This window comes from Austrofundulus limnaeus, unplaced genomic scaffold (genome assembly GCF_001266775.1).
Source record: "Austrofundulus limnaeus strain Quisiro unplaced genomic scaffold, Austrofundulus_limnaeus-1.0 Scaffold536, whole genome shotgun sequence".
NCBI lineage: Eukaryota > Metazoa > Chordata > Actinopteri > Cyprinodontiformes > Rivulidae > Austrofundulus > Austrofundulus limnaeus.
This window is the reverse complement of record NW_013952938.1, coordinates 32,588-58,853: the sequence shown is the minus strand read 5'-3', so window position 1 is coordinate 58,853 and position 26,266 is coordinate 32,588. Positions and strand designations below refer to the sequence as shown.

At 39.2% G+C, this 26,266-nt stretch overlaps 1 protein-coding gene across 4 annotated transcripts; it reads left to right on the top strand.

Moving 5' to 3' along the window:
- The first annotated feature begins 7,239 nt into the window (after window positions 1-7,239).
- Window positions 7,240-26,062, top strand: khdrbs1b (KH domain containing, RNA binding, signal transduction associated 1b). Of its 4 annotated transcripts, none has more exons than XM_014026247.1 (11): window positions 7,240-7,585; window positions 9,202-9,323; window positions 10,105-10,221; window positions 11,440-11,586; window positions 13,784-13,917; window positions 16,172-16,409; window positions 16,619-16,686; window positions 17,040-17,098; window positions 17,680-17,862; window positions 20,037-20,101; window positions 25,699-26,062. In XM_014026247.1, exons 1-9 carry the CDS (start codon window positions 7,492-7,494, stop codon window positions 17,784-17,786), a joined length of 1,086 nt encoding a protein of 361 aa, XP_013881701.1. In that variant the 5' UTR covers window positions 7,240-7,491; the 3' UTR covers window positions 17,787-17,862; window positions 20,037-20,101; window positions 25,699-26,062. The 4 variants fall into 4 exon arrangements, with proteins under 4 accessions (XP_013881701.1, XP_013881699.1, XP_013881700.1 ...); XM_014026245.1 differs by having other exon boundaries at window positions 20,037-20,115; XM_014026246.1 differs by having other exon boundaries at window positions 17,680-19,557.
- The last annotated feature ends 204 nt before the right edge of the window (window positions 26,063-26,266 follow it).

Genomic DNA, 26,266 nt, shown 5'->3' with positions numbered 1-26,266 from the left:
AAGAAAAAACTTGTGCTGACATTGTGTAGACTCTAAGATTTAAGCTTACAAATTCCTGTTCTCCTTCTATTTATCTCTGTTAGTTTCTAGTTGACTGAGGAAATATACTGCAGGGGATAAAAGCTTTTCCTTTGAAGTTGGCTGCTGTTCAGGCTGTGATAGTTTCCACTTAGATTACTAGTAGCCAGTCTAAATTCAGTAGTGTTTACCAAAGTATTGTACCATTCTTTTTGTGTAACCTTCATAATGTCACCTGCATAGTCCACTGCTTTAGTCCAGAGTGAAATATTTTTTTTTTGCTATAAATTCAAGGCTTAGTATTCCTTTAAGGAATGCATATTATCCACCACCTTTCATGCCAGACCTCTCTTTCCACAGCCACCTCCTCCAGCTGTTCTGGGAGGATTCCAAGGCCTTCTCAAGCCAGCCAAGACACACATCTCTCTAGCATGTCCTGGGTCTTTCCCGGGGTCTCCTCCCAGATAGACATGTCTTGGAAACCTCCCCAAGACCCAGGGAGATACACAGTACCTGTGGAGTCTGGGTCTATACCAATGTTCCATGGTACAGTGGAACAATGTTTTCCTGGGATTAATAATGAAAGACATGAAAGATGCTTGGTTTTCCCCTTCAAATGTATATACTGATGTTCGGTTTTTTTAACCTAGAACTCAGAGAAACACAGCAACCCCCCGAACATTATATCAATGACAACAGAGGCAAGTGAGATTTTAGAAGATTCACTTTGCAAAGAGGAGAAGTTCTCGTCACTTAACTTTGCTCAAGGCTCAGCAAGTCCAGAGAAGTTCTGTCCTTTGTGGGCGTGAACAGTTGTTTTATTAGAATACGTAAATATTGCATCACAAATAGAACAGCGAATCAAAACATCATTTGCTGGAGTATATCAAAAACACAGAAGCCAATGAAAACACTGTTGCTGGGGTTACGGTATCTTTAAAGGAACAATGAATACTTGTTTTTTACCCTTGAACGTGGAAACTTACAGGAATGTGGAGAAATGACGGTTTCGGCAATTAATTTTAACCTAATCTTACAGAAACTGCTCATAAGCAGTTTCTTGGCAGCTAGATTTAACATTATCTTACAGGAACTGGCCTTGAGTGCAGTTCCCATCCGCTGGCTCATTTTGAACCTGTAGAAAACACATTTTGAACTAAACATTTGTAACGTACTCAAACTTTATTTGATACACACACAATGGACTTTAATGAAATATACTAAAGAAAAACCCTTTCAACTGAAAATATTGAAATTTAGTTTAGGCAATGTATCAGGGACCAATCTAAAAGGTAATGAGTTGTAGATCCAAAAATTACTTTCTAAAAGTTTTATTAAAATTTTTCCAGTGGTGCATGTTGTAGCAAAAGGTCAACTCCAACAGTTATTGCTATAGTTTGAAGTAAAATTCTCATGTAATAAAAAATTTGTAATATATGAAGAAATATTTGAAAAATGTGATGAAGAATCTGAAGTCCTTCAACCAGGAGCAGAAATTTGGCCAATTGGATGTACGAAAGTAAACTTTTGGTTACCCACAGTACATGTCTGAGGCATTTGAAAATATATGATGGTCATTTCAAACACTTGGATTGGCAAATGTCAATTTTTGAACCACCACTGCAGTATTTCTATGTCAGAACAGATGACAGGATGTTAACACCTAAACACTTGTTTAGGAAACCCTTCAAAATACGATATCCTTCATCTGAGAGTGTCATCAATAAGTCATCAATAACTGAAACGGCGAGTTGTGGAACAGATCTGTTACATTTGGCTTTTTTTTCCAAATGCCTTTCCTATGCAGCCCGTCTGGTAACACTGGATAAGAAAAATAAAATTTGTGGCCACTCGTTAATTTTGTCTCTGTGAGAGATACAGACAATGATGGAGTAAGCTTATAAATGAATATGCTGTTTTTGTTGTACACTGTTCAAAGGTATCCCATTCTTATTATTGTATAATACAAAAAGTATATACCCCCATGGTTCAATCTAAATGGTTCAGTTTTTTTAATAATAGCTTACTAGTATTTACAAGATGGCATTGAACAGTGAATGTCAGGAAACAGATTTTTTTTACTCTGTTCCCGAATGTGTCACAACTCCCTCCTTCCACAGCAAAGGCATTGGGTAGAAGAGGAGCCTCTTTTGGGCCTAAAAATAATAATCTTTTTGGATAAAGACAACTCCAGTCGTCATCTATATTTTTTTGTAGCTGCAACATATAATGCTAAGGATTACTTCATGGCTAACCGCAAGTGAATGGCATATGTTATTTTTTCTACATTAAAATAAAATTAAATGAATTCAAAGTTATCTTATTTAACAATCAACAGTCTCTGCATGGAAATGACAGCAATAAATATCCTGTGGCCACACACCGACCATCTTGTGGCCACAAGCAGTGTCAACGGATGGGTTTCATATTTTTCTTACAGTAATTAGTACTTTTAGGTATACATATTTCTAGATGAAAAAAGCTAAATGTAGGTCATAAAATCTCCTGTTTTTTCCCAGTATCCTTCCATACACCATGACCTGTGCATTGAATATAAGCACAGAACTTGAATTGTTTTATCAGATCCATAACTGCAGATTTTTATTAAATAAAAAAATACTTAAATATCTGGATTCATTATTATAACACAAAATATACTTTTAAAAAGAAAACATAAAGGAATATAACTTTCAAATACAACCACACCCAATTTTAACATAATGTCTCTAAAACTAACTGAGTACAAGAACGTTTTTTTATTTTCGTTTCTAAAGTCAGTTGGCTGTTGAAATAAATTGGTTTCATAAGTTAGTCACTTGTAGATCCAGTGTTTACTTTATACAGTAAGTTTCATAAAATTTGTCCAGTGGTTCATAAAATATTTTTCTAACAGACACAGACAGAAACATTATTGTCCACCTTTGCTTTTTGACAACAGGACATAAATATAGTCATGAAATTGCTCACAACATTCATCATCCACAGAGGATAGAGCTGTATGATGGTGGTGGTTTTCTGACATCTGACTGAATGCCAACGTCAGCTCACAGGTTTCATTTATCCTGTGAAAATCTTGGAATCTAAACGATCTGGCACTACCAGCATCCTTAACGACTCTGCTGATCCACTGACCTTTTCTCTGGTGCCACCGTGAGGCTGACATTTGTGGTTTCAGATGCAACGTCTCAACAACCATAAGACGCGCTGCCATGACATTTGGTTTAGACATTCCTGGTCTTTAGTGGACAAATCCTACTGACACTGATAATTCTCTGCCTTTTTATTTAATGTCAGCAGCTTTCAAAAGTTTTCCCTTAAGCTGTAAAGTGGCATCCAAGTTGGATGAACTGGTTATGGACTAAACATGATTTGTCCTAAGGCCTTCTTTCTACCTTGTGAGGTTGTGGTGTTCAGTTAATCATCTGAAAAGGGTTTTTGGGGAAACATTTTAAAGTGAGTTTTCTGGGGAAATGTTTTGAACAATTAATATCTTGTTGAAGATAACTTTTACGTGGAGTCCTTTGCTCTCAAACGAAAACAACTTGGAGGCAGGTCCGTTGCAAGAGGGCAAGCAAACTAGAATCCCCAAGCTGACTGGTCATGTCTTAAAGTGCCTTTAACATGCATATTCTTCAAATACAAAAATTCAAAGAAAACATCTTTATATTTAAGAAACCTGACATAATACACACAATCTTGCTCATTTTGTCACATAACTGGCATATTTTCTTTTGAACTTGGCTCAGCAAAAGTGAAACAGGAAGTGACATCAAAGGGGAAATATTTAAGAAAGGGAACTCTCTGGTCTTTGTTTATTGAAATAATATTATTTAAACTCTAACTCCTCTTCATCTGTCCCTGATAGTGACTCAAAATAATTTAAATACATATCAAATTCTTCTCTACAGTCTGTTGCTGCGATTTCAATAACACTGTCCACATGCAGACATTTCCTTTTTTACGTCACTTCCTGTTACTTTACATGCCAATATCTCAACAACAGCTCATTCCAGTGGTGTGAAAATTGTTTTCTAGTATGTTATTAATGTTGTCTTCCCAAAAATGCATTCATATTTATTACAAAAAATTGATGTCACAGTCACTTTAAATGCAATGAGAAATTATGTGAGCATCCTTTTAAATCCTACGGTGGTCAATGTAGGAAAGTGCAACCATACTGTTATCCCTCTCACTAACTAAACCTACATGACGTCCACAAGAGAGGAATGGCACCTGTAAGTCAATTGATTAACGTTCACAGGTCTTTAGACATGAAAGACAGTGTGTTAACTTTTGCTGAAGCCAAGGCTTGCAAGCAGCAGATTTAAATATTTTGCACATGATGGCCTTAGTGAAAAACTTCATGTTAAAGTGTGTATGTGTGATTGTGTACGTACTAGTTTTTGTTGGATTTTAAAGTCAATATACAGCCTGAACAGTTATTTGTATAGAATGTATGTTCTTTTGCTTAGGATGATGGTCATGATGGGATGAATGACTCTTTATAAGAATCCGGATCTTGATGAGCCGTTTGTTTCGTGAAGCTGTTCGATGCTGCTGTACTCCACCCCTTTACCTGTAACCTATGAAAAAGCAAAGGAGGAGCAATTGTCTCTGTAGTTAAGGAGGAAAAATAAAGATATTACAAGAAGCAAAAAATGAAACAACAAACGGCTCTTTACTGTCCGCAACACGTCTATCGTTTGTTATAAGGAGTCATTTAAAAGATATGTATCGTCGCATCTCTAATGGTGGTGTTTTTTGTTTGTTTTTTTGTTTTTCAAATGTTCTCATTTAAATAGTATTATTAATTATGTATATAATATTTGCATTTTCTAAAATTTATGCTTGCACTTTTTTGCACAGGATCATGGTAGGATTTCAGAATGTTTAAATGAAAGCAAAAAAATGTTTTTGACATAAAGTAAACTTAAATAATCAATGTGTCTATAATGTGGTTCCTGACTTTGAGCTGGTGGACATTCAGGTTGGGGTCAGAATGGGGGGCCACAAGTTTCCTTTTGCCTAGTGCCCCTAAAGCGCCGTGAAACGGCCCTGCTCGAGGGACTGCTGAATCCTTGGTATTTTCTTTTTGTTCTGAAACTTGTGATCTGAAATTGTGCCGTCTCCTATCAATCTAGCCCCAGTGTTTACCCCTCTCCATCTGCCCCTGTTTACCCCAGACTGCAGACCTGTATGTTGAGGGACGACAACGATGCGCACAGGCAGAAGGCAAGCATGGAAGCCATCAGACTGGAATTCCTCCACCTGCCAAGAGAAGTAAGTCTTCCTTTTATGAGCCAATTGAAATTCAGGTCACAGGCAATTCATTCTGTCAATGACAAGAGGAGTCAGAACAACCTTGCCCCCCCCCCCCCCCCCCACTAATAACACTACTGGTCAGAGATAGATCAAGCTGAGCACTGATAGTTAGAGTAGGTCTTTTGGTCACCCATAAGTGTTTATGCGCAGACAATTTTTGCCTTCATTTGTTTTGAGCAGATGCATGCCTGGGTACACCTGCGGTCGATTGTAATAGTTTTCACTCCAGCGGCGGGCTGACAAATGACCTGTAGGGTTTTTTTTGTTTTGTTTTGTTCTCTTTTTTTTGTGGTTTGTTCCCCATACATACACATAACACATGGTAATACGTGCGCAAAAATGGGAATCACTTTCCTCTGGTTTCGTATGTATAAGCGTTCGTTCACCTCTGACCCCTCGGGTTTCACCGACAGGTTCATTACCGCTGCTTGCGAGGGCGAAATCAGCCCTTAAGTTTTTTTTTCTCACTAAGGTTTTTGCTAAAGCATGAGCATTTTTAATCAATACAGTCGGAGGAGATGAAAATTGATGATTGGGATAAGAAAAGGGTCTCTTGTTCTTGGACTCACATTCAGACACAGCCTGCTCTGCTATAGTCAGCTCAACCACTGAGGGGCAGTAGAGAGCCTCAAAAGAAACACATTTTGAAGGTAGGCTGGTTTTTCAACTCTTTTATTAAAACCAAGGATATGGCATCATCTATCATCATTCAGGTTACCCCAGGTACATGATAATTCAGTACGTATTAGAATCTATTTTTATTGTACTTTATGGATGACTTGTATTAAACCATAAACGGTACCCTAAAAATAAAAAAGGGATGATGATAGCAGACAGCCTCCACATTGGAATAAATCAAGTGTTGAGAGGGCTTATGAATCTAAAGTAATAGTTGCAGATAAACAAATTTTAAGGAAAAAATTACGTCCTAAGGCTATATAAACAAACCTGATCTTTTAATTTTTAATCACATTTTAATTTCGGAGATTCAAATAAAACATTAATAAATAAACAATTTGAAAATGAATGAATGAATGAATTAATATCATTAGGTATTTCCAGTATTTACATCATATTAAAAGCATTTTCAACAATTACTTATTGAAATGATCATAATTAACAATATGATGTCATATATTTTTTTCAGATATTTGTTTAAATGTTTCATGGGATCCTACTTTTATGTAAGCATAAATTTCTATTGCTATTTTGCTTAAAATTTTTAAATCCCAAGTTATTTGTTACCTTTTTGTGAGTTTTTTCTTTCTAATCTCAAACCAGCTTTAATTTATTTTAAGAGAGTGAGATATTTGAAGAAATCAAGCTGATTATGATTCAAATTTAGATGAACATTGACCTAAAAAAGTGTAATAAAAGCGATGGATGATTTTGCGACTATTTTTTAATAGAATAATTGTCCTTTCTGGGTCAAAATGAACTTGAGAAAACAAGCACAGTCACTTCTAGATATCAAAACAAAGAGTATAAGTCATTATATCAAGATAAGTTCATGAAAAGTGTCTAAGATCATCCTCTTTTGGCTTCAGTTTTAATTTAAAACAGGTGGGAGGGTCACAGCTATTTGTAACAATGTATTGTAGAAATCTGAAAAACAAGTTTCTCTTATTATGAGTCCCAGTTCAGATATTCATCTTTATTGTTAATTTAAACGATATTTTTGTGAATATGTGTATCTTAAACTCTTTTTTTTTCATTATTATTCTGACTAGCACTGATGTGATTGTTGACCAAGATTTATGCCAAAATGTATTGAACAGTGGATTCATTGCGCATGCGCTCTGTACACAGTAGGCGTGGTCAAATCGGAGTAATCCATTGGAGATCAGCGGCGACCCTGTGAGCTCACTTCCGTCGGTTTGAGCTGTCTACCCTCTTGTCAGTCTCTCTCCCATTTCTACCCAGCTCAGCTGAGAAGACTGTGCGTTTCGGAGCCGAAGCAGAGTTCGGGTCTGTTTCATGCAGAAAACGACCCGGTAGCCACATGCGAAGCGCCGTCTACACGAGGGATACCCGGCACTTCATAGTTACATAACCGGACTACTTTTTTTTTTTTTGCCTTTTTATTGGAGTTTTTTCACGCTTTTTCTCCTCCAAGTTGCATTGACTTGCTTTTCTAAAAATTCTACAAAAATGGAGAACGACGATAAATATCTCCCTGAGCTTCTGGCAGAGAAGGACAGTTTGGACTCTTCGTTCACGCATGCCATGAAACTTTTAAACGCAGGTAAAGAACTATTTTGTCGCAGAACGTGTTGTGCTTTAACTCGCGTGTGGCGGAAGCAGAAAGACAATCAGCGGCACGTCTGCGTGGTGCGTGTTTTTTCGGACGAGACGTGAACTGAGTTGACCAATTGACCGTGCTCACACGAAACCCAGTATTTTTAAAACGCACACGAGTTGGCGACATGCTGGTTGATATTATTGTTGAAGGAACAGAATTGTTCCAACATGCGTCGCGTATTTAATTTCCGCTTCCTCTGTAGTGGTGATGCCAAACAAACACACACCGAGCAGGTTTGTGAGCTGAGTTTGAACTTAAAAACTCGCCACGGCTTCGGGACTGTTTGTGTCGGCTGTTGCTGCATTGATTCAGCTGTCCTGAGACTAGCTAAAAATGTGAACCAGGCTCACCCCGCCACTTTGGAAGCCGGGAAGCAGCGTTCAATAACGGGCTAGAAGAGCTCGGATTCTTGGGTGTTGCGTCGAGTTGCGTTTCCTCTGCTAAAACGTGCATCGTTTCGCATAAAAAATGGGGGGAAAGCACGGGATATGTAAGCCAGGAGGGAACGACTCAGCATGCATGTGTTTGAGAAATGTTTGAGATTATGAACACAGGAGAAATCTGCCTATTGTTGGTGCTGAAGTGCTGCTTGAAGGATGTTGCGGCCATGGTGGATCCGGGGCAAACATCCTCTGCTTGGATCAGCTTTTCACCCTCTGTGGTCTTAATGTTAACACGATTCACCCCTTTTTAGTAGACTATTTGTATCCAGGGGTTGTGTTTGACGTGATTAAAGTATTACTTTGTGTCTTTGCAACATAACAGAGACACTGATGGGAATGTGAGCATCATTGTTGCTGATCTACAGCATGGGTCAGTTTTGCCTTTTATTCTTCTGCTCCACACCAGCATCCCAAAGCTGCCCTGCTGAGGATTCAGTTGAGTCTAACAGGATGTGCCAAAGCAAAGCTACAATGTCAGGAACTGCAAGCGTGACTAAGACAAAGTGTGTCAGTGTTTTCTGCATGAAGTTCTCCTTGCTGGAAACATTTACAGACCCCCTTCCCCCCCCCCCCCCCCTTTGGATCTTGCAGCAGGTAGACTGTGGTGCAGCTGACATGTTTGCACACCCAGGAGAAGTCAGGTGGTGTGTGTTGAGGTGTGCAGCAGGAAGTGTGTTAGGCACCGTTGTTATGATTGGATCGGGGTGTGTTTTAAATAAATGTAAGTCTTTGAAATCATCTTATTTTAATTGAGATGAGGTGTTTAAAACTCACTACTATTAGTAACCTTAATGTCTAGTAAATAGATAAGAATGCAGCAGGATTTTTTTAAATATGTCAAAAATGTCTCAAACGGTTGCCTTAAATAGATCGTTTTGTTTGTATTTAATATTATAAACAGAACTAATTTATTATTTTTGTTGTTAAAACTGTAGATGGGTAGATGAAACTCGTTTTTCCTGTATTCAGCATCAACTTCTGGCTGAGGTTTTGTTCCTCTTGTAGTAATGATCTTCAAATCCGACCACTTTTGCTTCCTTGACTGTTCAGGGTGAACTTTAATTTCACTACATGAACACTTAGTCTCTGTCTTTTTTTTTTTTTTRTTTCCAAAAGAAATCGATAGAGTCCAGAAAGGCGACACTAAAAAGGAGACAGAAACCTACCTGGACCTTTTCACAACAAAGAACATCAAACTCAAGGAGCGAGTGCTCATACCTGTCAAACAGTACCCAAAGGTGAGCTCTTTTTTTTTGTTTCTACCGTAAGCTTCTTATCATGGAATATTTTTCTGTTGCTGTGTTTCAGTCACACAAACTTATAGATTACTAGTCTCTAATAATCTCTTCAACTCTAAATATGAAGCTCCAGATTGATTAGTTTGGCAATATTACCAAACAGTTGAGAATAGATGACTATAAATTAAATGTTATTCTAGGAAATCCATCATCATTTGTGTCTTGTTAAATGTCTTTGTGTGTTCGTGTCACTTTATTTCCTACATTGTGCTATTTTAAAGAGTCTGATCTATAGGAGCCTTTCTGTCACAACCCTGATCAATCTGATGTAGGAGCTTGTTCTCTCTGGGTGTGACAGCCGTTTGATTCCCTCCCAGACTTAGCTGAAGTTGTTAGAGAGCGCGCCAGAGTCGAGGATGACAAATCTAATTTGTGTTTTCCGATCAACAAAGCTGCGTCTACAACCCCGAGCAGAACCCGCTTCCGTTTTAGGCAGCTGTTTCTCTAAACATGTTTAGCAACGACAGCTAATTGAATACACAGGTTTCACTTTGATTGCAGCTTTTGATCGCAAGTGGGTTTTCAGCTCAGTGCATGGGTGGTTGTAGTAGAAGCAGCTGACGGTCTCAGAACCCGCTAATAGCTCTCGTTGACTTTGGTAAAGATGTCATTTAAGGCCCTGCAGTTTATGCAACAAGACCCTCTCTGTGTGTTTAACCAGCCCCCCTGGCTGGGATGGTCGGGCTAATTTTGTTTCTGTTTTTTTTTTTGGTTCCGTTAGTTTAATTTCGTGGGGAAGATTTTGGGACCTCAGGGCAACACGATCAAACGTCTGCAGGAGGAGACTGGAGCCAAGATCTCAGTGCTGGGCAAAGGATCCATGAGGGACAAAGCCAAGGTATGACCTGTGCATGCATAATGATTCAGTGTTTATTGTCATGTGCACAACCAAAGACATGTTTCCCTGAGCAATGAAAGTCTTACTTTGCTGTTCACAATGAAGGCCAGGGGAGAAAAACCAAAATAAATAAGAGAAAACTAAGAGTATCAATTAGGGATATTGATTTATCGGCACAGATTTCCTTAATTGTGGGAGGTGGTAGATGAAAGGAAAAAAATTGTATAGGTCCTCTGGACGGGTTCTTCATTAAAGAAGAACCCGTCCAGAGGACCTATACAATTTTTTTCCTTTGATTTTTTTCCTGGATTACTGAGATGCATCAGGACGAGGTGGTAGATGGGCTGATATTTGGATAAGATTGGCTTCTCATCTACCTTCACAAAGACCTGAAAATCAGCCACTGTCCCCTTTTGCTCTGCTGTGAGCGCTACCTAAAATCCAGTTAAAACAAGTTTGTATTGCTTCAAGGGTATTGTTCTATGCTTTTCAATAAAGAAACATTGAAGGTGTATTGTATCGGTGCACCCCTAGTAACAGTAGATATAATGTGTAAAATGAAAAATCTAAAACGTGCAAATGTGCAAGAGTCAGGTGGCAGAAACACTCAGCTATTTAAGAGTCTGATGGCACTTTGGGGAAAAGGGGAGTTCTTATATCTGGAGGTCCTGTATTTTCCACTTCTGTACCTCCGGCCTGAGGGTGGAGATGTGAATAGTCCGTGTTGGGGGTGGGTCGGGTCTTGGATGGAAGTGGACTCTGCAGAGATAGATTCTCAAGATAGGCATGAGTAAGATGCAGGAGCACTTCTGACCTTTACACACAAAAGGATGGAAGGCATTGAGGCCAGATGTTAACGTATTATTTATTAAACTTTATTCAATCAGGTGAATCCCTCTGAGATCACAGATCTGTTTTAAGTGAGGCCTGAAGGCAACCAAACATGTATGTTTTTGGACTGTGAGAGGAAACAAGAGAGAAGTAGTCCAGGTCCAAACTGGGGATCAAACCCACCCTTCTTAACCACTGATTCATCGTGCTGCCATCTTGCACCAGTTTTAAAATAATCCACAAAATCTGCCAGTTTGACATTATTAAGCTATGTAAAGTAGGGAGTATAGTGGCTCTGCTCGATGACCTCAGATGTGGAAAAAGTCTTTTGTAATTCATGAAATGTTTGAGCAAAGCTCACCGACACGCTTGTGATGTTCCTCTCAGGAGGAGGAACTGAGGAAAAGCGGCGAGCCCAAGTACGCCCACTTATCCATGGAGCTGCACGTGTTCATCGAGGTGTTCGCCCCCGTGCCAGACGCTTACCTGCGCATGGCACACGCCATGGAGGAGGTCAAGAAGTTTCTGTTTCCCGTAAGTTTTATGCTTTTTGGTGCTTATTGTAAACTGTTGATTGATGAAGCTGTTAATCTCAGCTAATTTTTTCAAAACAAAGTAACAGTTGTTGTTGAACGCTTAATCGAGCTTGAAGTGATGTCTAAAGATTTCATAGTGGAGTAAAAACACAATAAGTTTGTTTCATTTGTAAGTATATACAGATACTTTGTTTTAAAAGTAGCAAGCGGGGTGGAATACATCAAGATGATTGAAATGCCTCAATAACATCTTTGTCTGACCACTGCCTTCACAGTCAAATCACGAGACGTTTAAAGTTGGGGGAACAATTTCCTTGGCCATTATTTGGAAAAGACCTCCCAAAAACTCATCCCCTTTTGCTCTGCTGTGAGCACTGCCTAATGTCCAGTGAAAGTTTGCATTGTTTCATTGGCATTGTTCAATATTTTTCCAATAAAATAAGATTGGAACATTAAAGGTGTATTGTGACCTTATAACACCTGACAGTGTCGGCTATTAAAAAAATCTATCGGCCAAAATCGGAATCGGCAGGTCAGATTTTTTAAAGATCAGTAATCGGCTCTAGTCTCAAGATTTCTACCTCCTATTAAAAAGGGGTTTGATACGACCTCTAAATAAAAGTTGTTGTTAATTAGTTCTTAATCCAGAGCTGGACAAATTGTTTTAAGTTTTAAATAGAGTGGAGGTGCAAAAGCTAAATGTGCCATGTTGCACCTTATCTTCAGCTGCAGGCTGTGATCCAGGAGGTGTTTAAAAAAATCTTTATGCCAATTTAGGGAGAAAGATGTGCTATTCAAGCAGAAAACATCACACCACTACAGCGTCTCTTAATTACTGGTGTTTAGAACAGAAAAAAGTCTTCTCTTCTAACAGAGGCCTGAGATGCAAGTAAGAGGGTATTTACCTGGAACAAACTCACTCGATGGCACTGTCCAGGCTCGTAAAGCCATCATCCTAAGAGGAGAAACTGGGTCACTTAGACTGTGTCAGCAGGGTTAGGCTGCGTGTCAGTCCATCACCGCTCCAGCCTCATTCTGGAGACCGGCGTTCATATTCACCCCAGAGCAGCTGACGCCTGCTTCAGCCCTTTAATGCCTACGCAAAGTGCGTTTTCAAGCCCCGCTGCGGCTTACGGTGGTCTGAAAAAGAGGTGAGCGAGGGCCGGCACGTCCCAGACGCCTTGCAGGTTTTTGTGCACGGTGCTCTTTGAAAAGAAGCAATCTGAATGAGAGCCGAGCTGAAAAGGGCAGTGAACCAGTTGCGATGGTGGTATTGCCGTTACGTAATAAGCTGCAGCACCTGTCTCTACAATTAAAGGTCATAATCCGTCAGGCACAAATGCTGTCATTTAGAATAAGGCTGCATTTTTTTTTAAACGGCTCCTAGAAAATCTCTGGATGTGATGTTTTGTAAATTTTATTTATTTTTTCCCCACATTGCGCTCAGGTATTCTTGGAGGATTTGACTCTTTCCTCCTCCTGTTTTTATCTCTGCATAGCACAGCGTTCGTAAATGCTAAAGTAAATAATTGCTGCCATGCGAAAGATTTGTTGATAATCTCTCCATCAGAGCTGTTGTTTGTTTTTTAAATACAGCTGCATGGAAGACTCCTGAAATGAACTCCACAAATTATTTGCTGCCTGCTTTTTTGCTGCTGCTTATCCTAGCAGTCATGCTTTTCTTCGGGTTTTTTTTTTCTTCCCATCATTAGAGCCCCGTCACCATTCCAGGCCGGCGACTGATGCATGAACCAGAATTGATTGGGTCACAGTGCAGCTCTCTTTCTTTGCGGCGGCAGATTGTGTTGCAGGATTTGTGCTGCTCAGACAGGCAGCCACACTAATCCTGCCCAACTTATTGTTTCTGCAGATAAAATGAGCTAACCATTGATGCAGTCACACCAGACTTGTCAAGGACGTGTGGAGAGACGAGATTTACATTTTGTGCATGAAGGGAGGAAGACGGAGTGTGGATGGATGCTTTCCAGCCTCCCACATGCCCCCCCTCCCCGTCCCTCCTCTCTTTAACACTCTGAGTCACTAAGCATTGAGACTTTTTCTTCCACCGGGGTGGGCTGGGGTGGGGATGACATGTTTTTCACTAGCTTAGTATTTTTATTTATTTTTATTTCCCCCCCTCGCATCTTGCTCATCTTCCTCTCTGTCTCTTCTGTTTTCTTGGCATACTTGTGCAGGATTTGATGGATGATATCTGCCAGGAGCAGTTCATGGAGATGAGCTACCTGAACGGAGGCCAGGAGCACGGCGGCAGAGGTCGAGGGGGCATGCCTGTTAGGGGCCGTGGCGTCCCCCCAGCAGGAGCACACAGGTGCAGAGACGGGGACAATCATCCACACACATCTTTGTTCACACTAGAGATGCATGAAGAGCGTCGCCATTACTGTGTTTGATTTTATTCAATTTTATGTTTTATTGTTACAACACTGCACAAAGCTCCTATCGTAGCAACAGTAGTATTAGTTTTTCTGTTTTATGCTCTTTTTAATTCAAGGAAAATAAAACCCTTCCTGTGTCTAAATATTGTGCACAAATATGCAGATAAAACTGCACAAATGTAAAAAAACTCCAGGTGTTTTGTTCAAGTTCAGCTTAAGAATCTATTATCCCTAAGGGGCAATTTGTTGCACAAAATCAAAAATATTCCTACACAAACACAAAGATCACAAATGTTCGTTAAGGAATTTGCTGCTGATGAATGAGTTTTTAAAGCTACTAGTCCTACATTTAGCTTTTAATTATCAAACTAAAATATAATGAAACAGGAAAAAAGCTGAATATTTTTAGTCCTGAAAAGTATAAATTTTTAAAGCTGATAGGTTTAAATAGCTGTATTCTTATTTTTCCAAGTATTTAATGTTGTAGTGGCAAGCCTATGATTAAACAACAACAAAAAAATGAGTGGCAAAGGTGAAGCACCCACACTTGCCTCCACCATCATGTGTTCCACTCTGGCTCTTATGCAAGACCCCTAACCCTCACATCTGCTCCCCCCAGGTGCCCTAGATGGTAGCTCAGTGATTCTTAATGCTCTTAAAGTAAAGCCAGTTAAATAGTTCTTTTTTCATAATAGATAGCTGTCTGTAAATAAATAAATATCAGCTAAGTACTTTAGCCTTTCTTTAACTGCAGACTGTAGTTTTAATAATAAAGCTAGGCTAGCTAATTTATTTTCAAAGTTATTTATCTAGCTCCACCTTAAAGGACCGATATTATTTGTTTCTCAGGAATATATTTTAATTCTATACCATAATAAAGTATCAATGTCACCTTCAATTAATATGAAAATGCTGTTTATGTGTATAAATCAAAAATAAATTCGACTTCTCATCATATCTGTTTCTAAACACCTTGAAATTGGCCTCTGTCTCTTTAAGAACTTCCTTCCGCTTCCATCAAGCCCATTTTTGCACGTCATTGCAACAACTTCATGCCATGTACAACCTGGAGCATTGTTGGCTAAATATTTTAATTAGTTGGAGGGTTATTTCCAAAATGAACTCAAACCATTTCTTGAACCGTGTCATCCTTGGCATCTAAAAATACATTTCCTCAAAGGCATTTTTTAATCTGAAAAGGACTGGACTGAGAAGTATTATGAGCTCAGCAGACGTGGTTTCACCAGTTTAGTTGTTGCTGCTGATAGTCTGCAGAGGTGTGCTCTGTGATGATGTGGCTCAGCTTGGAGACACAGTCCAGAGGAGGAGCTGGTCCTAAAAGGAGGTTCTAGTCCCATCCGGTTGTTTTTACTCCCCTGCCTGGGTGCCTCAGGACACTACAGGATTTCTCAAACATGCATGAATGAGTCAAAGTTTGACTTTGGACATGTTTTTGATGAGAGAATAACATAACATGATATAAAACTAAAAAAGTTGATTTTACATGATACTGCTCCTTTAAATGGTCTGACAATGGGATGAATAAACAAGTTTTACTTTATAACTAGCTAACCAGGAAATGGCAATAAATAAACAGCTAACTTATTTTTTAACAGATGCCAGCTGATACTTTATCACTCATTAAGCCTCCAAAAGGTTGTTGGTGAGGAACTTGCAGGTTCCACAGGACAGCGTCGACTTGCCGTGATAAGAGTGTTAAACTTCTGGTTTGAAATAAAAAGATGGTTTTCTGTTTTTGGAGTATAAAATGAAAAGCGAACAGCTGTTTTAAACACAGTAAATGAATGAAGAAAACGTACACAGACTCGTAGCGAGCAGAATACTTGTCAGATTTGTGTTTTTTTTCCCCTTTTTATTGTCAACTTTCTACAAGCTGTGCTGACAACAAGACTGCTGTCAAAAAGCTTTTCCTTTGCAGTTCTTAGACCCCAGATACAGCCACACTTCAAATGTTGCGCTCTTCAGAGCTCAGACACCCCTGCTGCACTTTTAATGCTTTCTGGTGCCGTCAGTTGGACAATCAAACGTTTCCTCTGGATTTTATTAGCGTAATAATTGATTTTAGCGTGAAGAGTAAATGAAGCCCAGAGAGTTTTGCAGTTGAATGAAATTCTATCTTTTCTTTTTTTGTTGTTGTTTTTAAAAATTTCAACCTCTCTCTTCCAGGGGAAGAGGAATGCCTCCTCACGGCGCCGTGGGGAGAGGCGTGACTCGAGGCGGCCCGGCTAGAGGCGGAGCAGTCAGAGGGGCCCCTACAGGCAGAGGAGGACCCCCTGCAGCACCCACCAGGGGAGCAGTGGCGCCCCGTGCTAGAGCCCCAGCTGGAGGACCACCCCAGAGGATGGCACCGCCCCCCGCTCACCAGCACACCTCCACTGCAGCTGCTGAGGGTTATGATGAATATGTAAGCATTAGATTATTTAAAGGATATTATTATCGGGCGCCGTGTGTTTTCTCTGAAATGTTTGTTCTCTGATAAAGATGTTGAGACATGGGGGCAGGGCATGTGTGTTTTAGTTTAGGTTCAGTACTTTGGGGACATTTTGACATTCATGGTACACGAACAAGCCTCCCCTTAAATCTCACCGTGTTTCTGTTTCGTCCCCTCTGCAGGGCTACAATGAGAGCTACACAGACACATCCTACGAGTCGTATAACAGCTATTACAGTCAGCCTCAGGCGTAAGTGAATCACATGTCTCTTTGCTTTTTCACCTGCTTCTTACAGAACGTGCACACGGTGCTCAGTTCGGCTTGAAGTGAAAGTGGGGAATAGCAGCAATGCTGCACAAAACCAGGATTTATTGTTCCTTGTTTGACATTTATAGGGTGAATGTAGGTGTTTAGAATGACCTGACTGCACTCTAAGATGGTTCAAAGTAAAGAGCCAAGCTTTAATCTTGTTTGGAAAAACTAATTATAATCTCCCTGGGCATGTTAGTGAGCAGCTACATGATGGATTCAAAGAAAGGAAAAAAAAAAGTTGATTCTTCTTTTATGTCCTCCCTGTTTTTTATTTATTTTTTGACAACCAGAGAACCAGAATATTACGACTATGGACACGGAGAGAGCACAGAGTCATACGAGACATACGGTAAGAAAAACCTTTTTTCACAGATGTTATTTCAATTAACTTAAGTTCCATAAAGCCAATTCATAAGTCATCTTAACGCAATATAAAAAAGGCAAAACCGATCTTTTTACACAATGTAAATCTATTAACATAATTATGTATTACTTAATATTAACATATTAAGTAACATATTTCATGCTCAAATGCATGTAACAGTCGTACTGTTTAATAAATATGACTACAAAACGCTAGATGCAAACAAAAAATATACACTTACTATAGTTTTATTATACAAGTGAATGCCGAACGGTAAAAAGTTTTCAATCTAAGAAAACAAATAAATAGCATCTACAGTCATTTTATTGTAACATCCTGAGCAACCACACGGTGACAGTAGGAAGAAACAACTCCCTCTTAACAATTTTTATCCCATCAAAACTAAAAACGTTTAAAATAGATTAGCTTTTTGTTTAATCTGCTTTAAATTCAGATGAGTAAATTATTTGTTGATATATTGGCCACCAGGTTTAAAAATGTTTCCTCTGTTTAGATTTCTAATGTCTTGTTTGTTTGTTTTTTCGCCCCTCTTCACTCCCCTGCAGGCCAAGATGACTGGAACGGCACCCAGCGGACGACCCCAGGAAAGGCCCCTCCCCCCTCCAGAGGCGGCAAGACGACTTACCGGGAGCACCCGTACCGACAGTACTGAAGCGGACACTCCTTAGTGTTGCCCCGATAACCACCTGTCTACCACGGCAGCTCTCGCTTTAAGAAGCTTGACAAAAGTAAATGTTTTGTCTTTTTAATTTTTATTTTATTATTTTTTGTTGTTGTTTTTTTCTTACACGGACTTTATACAAAAGAACAAATTGGGGACTGAAAATTTGAACTTTCAGTTTGGTTTTTATCTGACCACAAACCTCTCACATACACACCCCCACCCCTCCTCGTTTGTCACTCCTCCTGTCCAACCAGTCAGACGGGTTTTTGGACGGGTCAGAGAGAAGGTGGTGTCTTTTTTTTTTATCTTTCTCTCTCTCTTCTTTTTTGACTTAGTTTGTTTTGCTGTATTCTTTTCCATCTGCACTTTTTTCTCCCTCCTCCCACACTGGCTTTTTAAAAAAATTTGTTTTGGCATTATTGATCGTTCACATATTTTACTGTTCGGGACTCGGCATTTCTAGTGGAATAGTGGCTCGAGAACTACTTGTTTGAGGAATCCATTTTAATTGTTTTAATACAAAGAACCTGTCGAGGGTCAGTTGCAGATTCCCATTTAGGCTACATTTCAAAATTCTGTTAATATAACCAAATAAAATACCTTTTTAAACTTTCATTCATGTAATATATAAAACCAAAAAACCAAACAAATCTTAAATTACAATAAGACTAAATTAATCTTAATGGAATCGGTGCAATTCGTTCTTGATAATGCTTTTGTTTTTAAATAGATCTAAAACATTACTCATTTAGCCTTAGGCAGCAATATTTGTCACTGTACTTAGAGTTTTGAAATATAGCCCTAATAGACACTGTCGAGATGGACTGTCCTCATATCCTTAATTTGTTTTTTACTTGTATTAAAGAAACATTAATTTTAAGACTGAAAACAAAATAATTGTTTAATGAGAATCTGGTTGAAACATGTTAATTTAAAACCAGTTCAGGTCTTCATTTTTGTGATCTGGTTCTACACAAACTGCATGCACAAAGAAGGATTGGGACAAAAATCTCCACATGGGTCTTCTCTTACTGTAGAGAAGGGATCCTGCAGCTCAATCCAAACTCTTGTACATATTTTAAAACATCCTAACTGTACCTCTTCTGCCACTAGTATCTGTACCCTCTCCATAAAATGCATTATGCTACATGTGTAAGCTTGCCTAAATAGGTTACTAAATCTGTCCAAAAGATGTTTTGCAGCAGTTTGTCAATAAAGCTTAGTTTGTTTTTATGAAACTTAACTTGCCTTATTTGTTTCCTGTCCTAGTAAAATTCTGAAATGGCCTTTTTTTAAACAACCTTCAGTAATCAGACGTAGGTGTTTTCTTTTGTTTCTCTTTCAAAACCGGTTTTTAAATATTAAATGAATGTATTGACGTCTGACGACTTTAACCGTACCAAATGATGTCTTGATTTATCAAAAGAGCACAACTTATTCTTTTTCTCTCTTTCTATACTTTTTAAAAAGGACCCAGAGGTAAGACCTCTAAAATAACCTGGATAGCTTCCTAATGTGTATAAAGTTGTAAAGCATTGAATGCCTGGGTATGTATAAGACTTTTTCAATCCTCTTACCTGTGGTCGTAATCGTCAATGAGAATTGCTTTCATAGCATTTGAAAATTAACTGAATTCAAACCACCATTCAGGTCTAGGCCACGTTGTCATGAATGATGCTGGCGCGATGGCTACTTTAGTACAGAGTAATGGCAGTGCAATGGAGAGGATGGTTATAACCTAGAGAGCTCCACTGTAAAGGTAACCTAACCCTAAATGTTGAATTTCCTAATGTGTTTATCCTTTGACATAAACTTGCTGGTAAATCCAAACTCTTGTCTTAAAATGATATTACATTTATGGCAACAAAAAGAGTCCATTTAAAAGTAAGAGAAAAAAAAGTAACTTCCAACATCATTTAGTAGTGGATATTATGTACAAAAACAACTGTTTTGTGTACTAACAAAATATATTAGGATAATGTTAATGCAACTCTTGCTAAAATGAACAGAGCCAAATCTATTTCAATATCTTTCTGTGCAGTTGAGCTGCTGTTACTTTTTATTTGCTGTGTAAAAGTTTACTGTAATATTTAAAATGTGTCTGCCTGTTCAGTTATCTAAAACGAGAGTATGAGTTGCATGAGCAGATCTTCTCCTGTAGACATTGCATGATCTGTTTCAAGTTTCTCCCAGTGATTTTAGATGGGGGTATTGATTTGCGGTTTGTCCTTCCCTCAGGCACCACCATCGGTCACTGAAGACCCTGGAGACTGACGGTCTGCTGGAGGCTGTGGGATCCTCAGGTTGGTTCTCTGATGTGAGTTGGTCTTTTTTTCAGGCTTCGTATTGTTGAGTTTTTTCACGTCGACAGAGTTAACTGTTGTCTTTACCACTGTTCTTGTGGGAAATCTGATAAAATCCTCCACCTTTTCGACAAAGTGAGGCTTATTAGGAGACCTTTGTAAGATGAATAAACTGGAGGCAGATAATCGGAAACATAATACCCCGCCAGAAACGTTACTACTAATTTTCATTCTAGTTTAGTTCTAATCTTCTCTGTTCTCTAACAAGACTGTGAATAAATCAAATCAGTCAGCAATAATGATGCACCAGGGTCATATATTTCTTTTTCTAATTTCTGCTGTTAGTATATTTGTTCTTGATCCAAAATAATTGAAATGTTCGTGTCGATAATTATTTTATAATCTCATCACAGCCCTCTGAATCCAAATTGAATTGTAAGGTACCTAAAGATTCTTATACTACTATAAAATTCATTTGTGGATGACCTAATGAGACCGTTACATTAGAGCAGGCATGTCCAACTCCGGTCTTCAAAGGCCGGTCCCATGCAAGTTTTAGATTTGTCCCTGCTTCAACACAGCTGATTCAAATAGATGATTTAACTTATCAGTTTGCCATCAAGGTCTGCAGAGGCCCACTAATTAAACAATCCTTAGGATCAGCTGTGTTGAACCAGGGCAGCACCTAAAACATGCAGGACACCGGCCCTTGAGGACCGACTTTGGACACCACTGCATTAGAGAAACTAGATAATATATACAAAGACTTAGACATAATGTACATGTCCCAGTATTTTAGATATCCTCCTAAACTGGATTCACTAAAAATACATTGCAAAAAGGTGCCATTTGCATTTATTGCAAGTCATCGCCGCAATATTAAGCACTCTTATAGCACATCGCAGGTTTTCCTAATATCGTACAGCCCCAATTCTCGTCCAGTTCAACAATCTAAATATAACCTGCCAAAAGTTCAAAAGAAGCTGTGTTTCCACCAGTGTTTTTTAATGCGCATTTTGAAGTATCGCATCAGAAAAGGTGAATGGAAACGGCATGATTCGAAAAAAACGTCCTCTAATACGCATAAAAGTTGATACGTTCGCTTCAGGTGGTTTTTGGTTTTTTTGAAAAAGGAGAGATGGAAACACATTTGTCGAATAAGTTCTGACGCAGTGAACATTTACCTCACATGTTGATCAGCTGTTCTCGCTGCCTGAACGGTACCGGTACCAGAGCGACTGCAGCCAATGACTGCAGCTGTCGGCATATTCTCAGTTATTCCCGTAACGTGAAGAGAATCATTTCTTTCTCTACGTCTCCAGACAGCATGTAAAATCGCCAAAACTAGTTGATACGACAGAATAATTACAATTTTCCTGATCGTAGCAACATGTTTCTAATAACCTCTCTCATTTTCCTGAGATGCAACATTTACGTCCTGTTTACTACATGCATGCGTCTGACATAATTGATTTGCTTCAAGCCAGTTGATGGAAACACGTCTGATTCGCATTTCTTTTTTTTTTTTTTTTTTTTTGTTTTTGTGAATTTTTTCAAATTCGCTCACTTCGAATTAAAATTGGATGGAAACACGAAATGTTTTCTTGCAGTGAGCTTCTCAATAATGAATCAATAAAATAAATTCTATTTTTCCCTTGTTTTCTTTTATGAATCTCCATGTGCACGCTCCACCAATTTCCCAGTAACATCCGGAAGGTTTAAGGCCTACGGCCTCCGCGTGGTCCATCCTAACCTGTCAAACCAGCTCTCATTGATGTAGTGGCATAACGAATATTGCATCATTTTGTTCGCAGCTTCCAGTCTTCCGCCCCTTCTTGGCGAAAGACCCCCCCCCCCTCACACACACACACACAATTATGTGTTTGGTCAGAAGTTTGTGGGTGTGTTGGATTATGCTGAACAGTGCTCAGACAGCAATGGTGGCATTTTGCTTCAACTCCATTTCCAGAAGCCGACTGTTCCCACAAGCAGACACTTAGAAAGACATCAACTTATTGATGAAAACATCACAGATGCTGTGCACGGAGGAATCTGTCTGGTTCTTTAACAGATTGTGACTAAATGGCCAATATCGAAGTGGAGACTCCAGTGGAAAGAAACCCTAGCTGTGACGTGTACTGCATCAGGAGGGGTATCCCCCGGAACTCTGTCGTGTTAGGACAGTGGTTCCCAATCTGTTTTCATCAAAGCCCCCCAGCCAAGGGAGGAGCTGGGCTGCTGACTGAGCTCCAGGGAGGAGCTTTGTACGAATAGGAGGTGCTTTGTACCAGCAAGTGTTGAGGCAGCTCAACGGCTACCTCAGGAGATCCAGCGATTTCTCAAACATGCATGAATGAGTCAAAGCAACATTATTTGTGTTTTTGATGAATAAATGGCATAACATAAAGGTCAAATGTTGATTTTGCATATTCCACAACCTTTGAGCAGACAAAGGCTATGTCCCCCCCCCCCCCATGCTCTCCAAATTTCAAATGGAATGATTTAACAATTTTATTTTACTAAATTTAGATGAATTATACATTTCCTGACATGTCTGCTTTCTCTGTAAAGTCAACAACATACCAGGTTGCTGTAATTTCTTTCCCTTTTTACTGAGCTAAAAATACAACCAGCTCTCTAGAGACTAAATATTTCATGCTCAACAGGTGCTCGACACGTTTGAGACTCCAATGCTTTTCACTGGTAGTTTATGTATAAATACAGGTAGCCTTTTCTCCAAAAGCATGCATTATACACACTTCATATGTGTGCAGTTTGAGGCACACATCTCCCTTTGCAAGGGCTTTTAGAGTTCGACAGATGCTCAAAAAAGCCCATTTGTGGATTACAAAAGATGCACAGTCCCTTAGTTGATTAGGGCCATGGTGTTTTGGTGCAGACAGGAGAATTGAGAGCAAGGAAGAAGCAACAAAGTGATTTAATGAGTCTTCAGAGATGCTAATTTAAGAACAGATGTGCAACTTGATCCTAAAGAACAGCAGCACTTGTTTTATCTGGTGATGGCTTGAATTCCACAAGAAAGATGTTGAGCAAAACGTCATTATTTGCCACAAAAGGCAGCAGTGTCACACATTTGTTACACACCCTGAAATGTCAGGACCTGCAGGACTAATCTTCACACTGCTGTGTTTTAAACTCTGCATGTCCACACGTCCAACCCACTGCAATGAAAACGTAAAATAAAACCAAGCAAGTTACCAGCTTTTTGACAACATTCCTTATATATTTTGCTTCGATTGAATTGAACATTTTTACAATGTGTATATGTATATAATTTTACCTGTTGTACCCCGCCTCTCATTATCAGTTTTCTCCAATTCATTATTGTTCAGGTAGTATTTCATGTTTAAAGTACTTTAAAGAAATTGCTACTTAGGAGGTGGTTTAGTGCCTTTGGGTCATACTTATCTCAAATACCCCTGTTATAGATTAGCAATCTTGTGCTATATTGTAAAATATGGGCCATTTGTAGGTTTAAATTATTTAAAGCCTCTGGCACGGTCCTTTTAACTTTTCACATTTCCCCTTAAGACCTGTGTGGATTGGAAGAAAGTGTGCTCCAGATGCCTCTGGGCCTTTCAGCCTATGTAACATAATTTAGCTGCATATTCACAACATTTAATGACTGGTCAGCTCCTGGAAATGGCTTGACATTTGACAGTGTGTAAACTGGTTCTGGTACTGCTCAGCCAGTCTGACAGACACCAGTGTCACTGAAGTTACTAATGAGGAGTAACTTTGTGCTCTGCGAGAAGGAAAGAAATCGGCTCTCATTTCCTGGGGTGTGCATCAACTATTGCGTGACTGGTCAGAACTTTTTTGTAGACGTTTATATGGAAAACTGTCGGAGTTGTATTTTGTAGTCAAGGGCTCTCTGTTCTCTTGACAGTGTGGGGCGTCCCGTTTGGATTATGGTAGCGTAAACGCTGAGTACCAAGGTTTCTGACATAGACTCGTGTTCCCAACCTTCCAAACTCCAATCTTTCGTGCTTTCTAAGGTCTTTCATGTGGGGGGCTTTCACCTGCCTTCTTGTTAACTTGTCTGCCTGTCCCCCGTCTGACCCCAGAACCTCAAATTCCAGTGCAACACAATGGGAAAATAATGAAAATAATATCTACACAACAATCTGTATTAATCATGTATGTTGTTGACCAAACGTTTCTCTTGTTGTGATGTGATGTCAGTTTTCGCACTGAAGTTATGAAATTTTGAGTCCCGTCCCCCCCCCCCCACACACACACACACACACACACATACAATCATGGTGTACCTTGAGCTTTTTTAAACATGAAATAACTAATTACTAGCTGTGTCCTGATACCAGTTTTTCTCAGAGTACAAGTACTTCAATTGGGTACTTGCCGATGCTGATTGCTTACTGAGTTAGACCTAAACATTATATAATAACTTTAAAAACATGTTTCTTTTACAAAGAACAAGGCTCTCCTTCCTTATAGGCCTACAGCCCCTCTGACTAGATCAAATCAAATACAACAACTTCCATTTTTTTTATAATAAATAAAAATAACATAATTGTTGACTTAATATATTTGAAGAGTTGCATTTTTCATGCTGTTTCAATGTTTAGGTAGTAGGACAGAGTTTCACAACAGCAAAAGCTCACACCAGACAGAAATGACCCTGCCAAAAATTCTAAAGGTCATACAGAGTAGGAAATACAGGTTAGAAAGGGAGGGGGAAAAAAAGACCTATATCACACCTGATATTGTCATCGCAAGATTTTCTAATGTCATTCTGAGTAAAGAGCGATTGCAGGTGGGCAGAAACAATACCAGTATCCGTATTAGAACATCACTACTAATTACAACTTAATACATTTAAAAATATAAAATTTAAACACACAGCAGCAGCAAGGTATCAACTACGTGAATCAACAAGAGTCAACACCAAACCAGCAAAGAATGCCAGTTCTGTTTCAACTTCAACTTCCAGTTCCAGTCAGAAGTCTAGGTATATACAGTCTTTGATACCAACACTAAGCTAAACACACATCACTATAAACTGCAAATTGTTCATCGTGGAAGAATCACAGCACAAGCTGTTCATTAGACTGTGTGAGTCTAATAAAAGGACCCAGCAGTGCTGCCAAAGCTTTTATTTTAACCATGTTCTGTAGACATTTTGACAAAAAATCTGTTGAAAAAATGTTCTGGGATTTTCCTTGAAAAAAAAAAAACAAATTATTTAACGAAAAAACAACTTCTCTTACCTTTTTTAATATTTTCATGTCCAGGCTTGAAATAAACCTCCAGTCTTAAAAGATGCATGTGTGTTGCCTTTTCACTTTCATTTGCTGCTCTAAAACAGAAAATCATGACCACATTAACTGATGATTGAAAATGCCTCAGTAATTCAAACTGACCCAACCCTCCAGCAAGCTGCTTTTAAGAAAAAATGTTGCTTAGCTACTGTAGCAGAGATGTGCTGCTTGGCAAGAAAAAGACCCTTTTAATTAATGCAGCTAGTGCTTAGAAAGAAAAGTGTTTTTTCGTTCCCTCTCTTGACAGACTTGCTCTTATCTCCAAACCTCCTGTGGTTTTTGTCTCCTCTGCAGTGAATCGGGAGCAGCTTGGCATGAAGGCGGTCAGACGAAGCTCTCGGGAGCGTCCCAGTGGAGGGGGAAAAGAAAAAAGAAAAGGAAGGAAAATATGAATGGTGGTTCAAGGCCCAGTTCTGGTGTCTTGGAAGCTGGGGGAAGGGGTGCGCAGGGGTAGGTGGGCATGGCACCTAAAGATGATGACTGATGAAGAACTGGCTCAGACTCCAACCTAAGGCTGCAGCTGCTCAGCTGGGAATCAGAATACCAACAGACCAATGAAGTACTCTCACCTCGTGGACTATTTTACATGTCTTTGTTGAATTACCAGGTATAATTTGTGTAAATACTTTCTTGGTATTAAAGATACCAACTGATTGAACTAGACTACCTCCTTTCATCAACAAATGTAACAGTTTCAACCCAATTTACCATCAAATGAGTTATCGTGGTATAGTAGATTTTGAAATAGATTTTTTTAAATTCCTATTAACCATCCATCCATTATCTACTGCTTGTTCCAGAGGGCAGCAACTTGAGCAGGGAGGCCCAGACCTTTTTTTCTCCTAGCCAGCTCTTCTGAGAA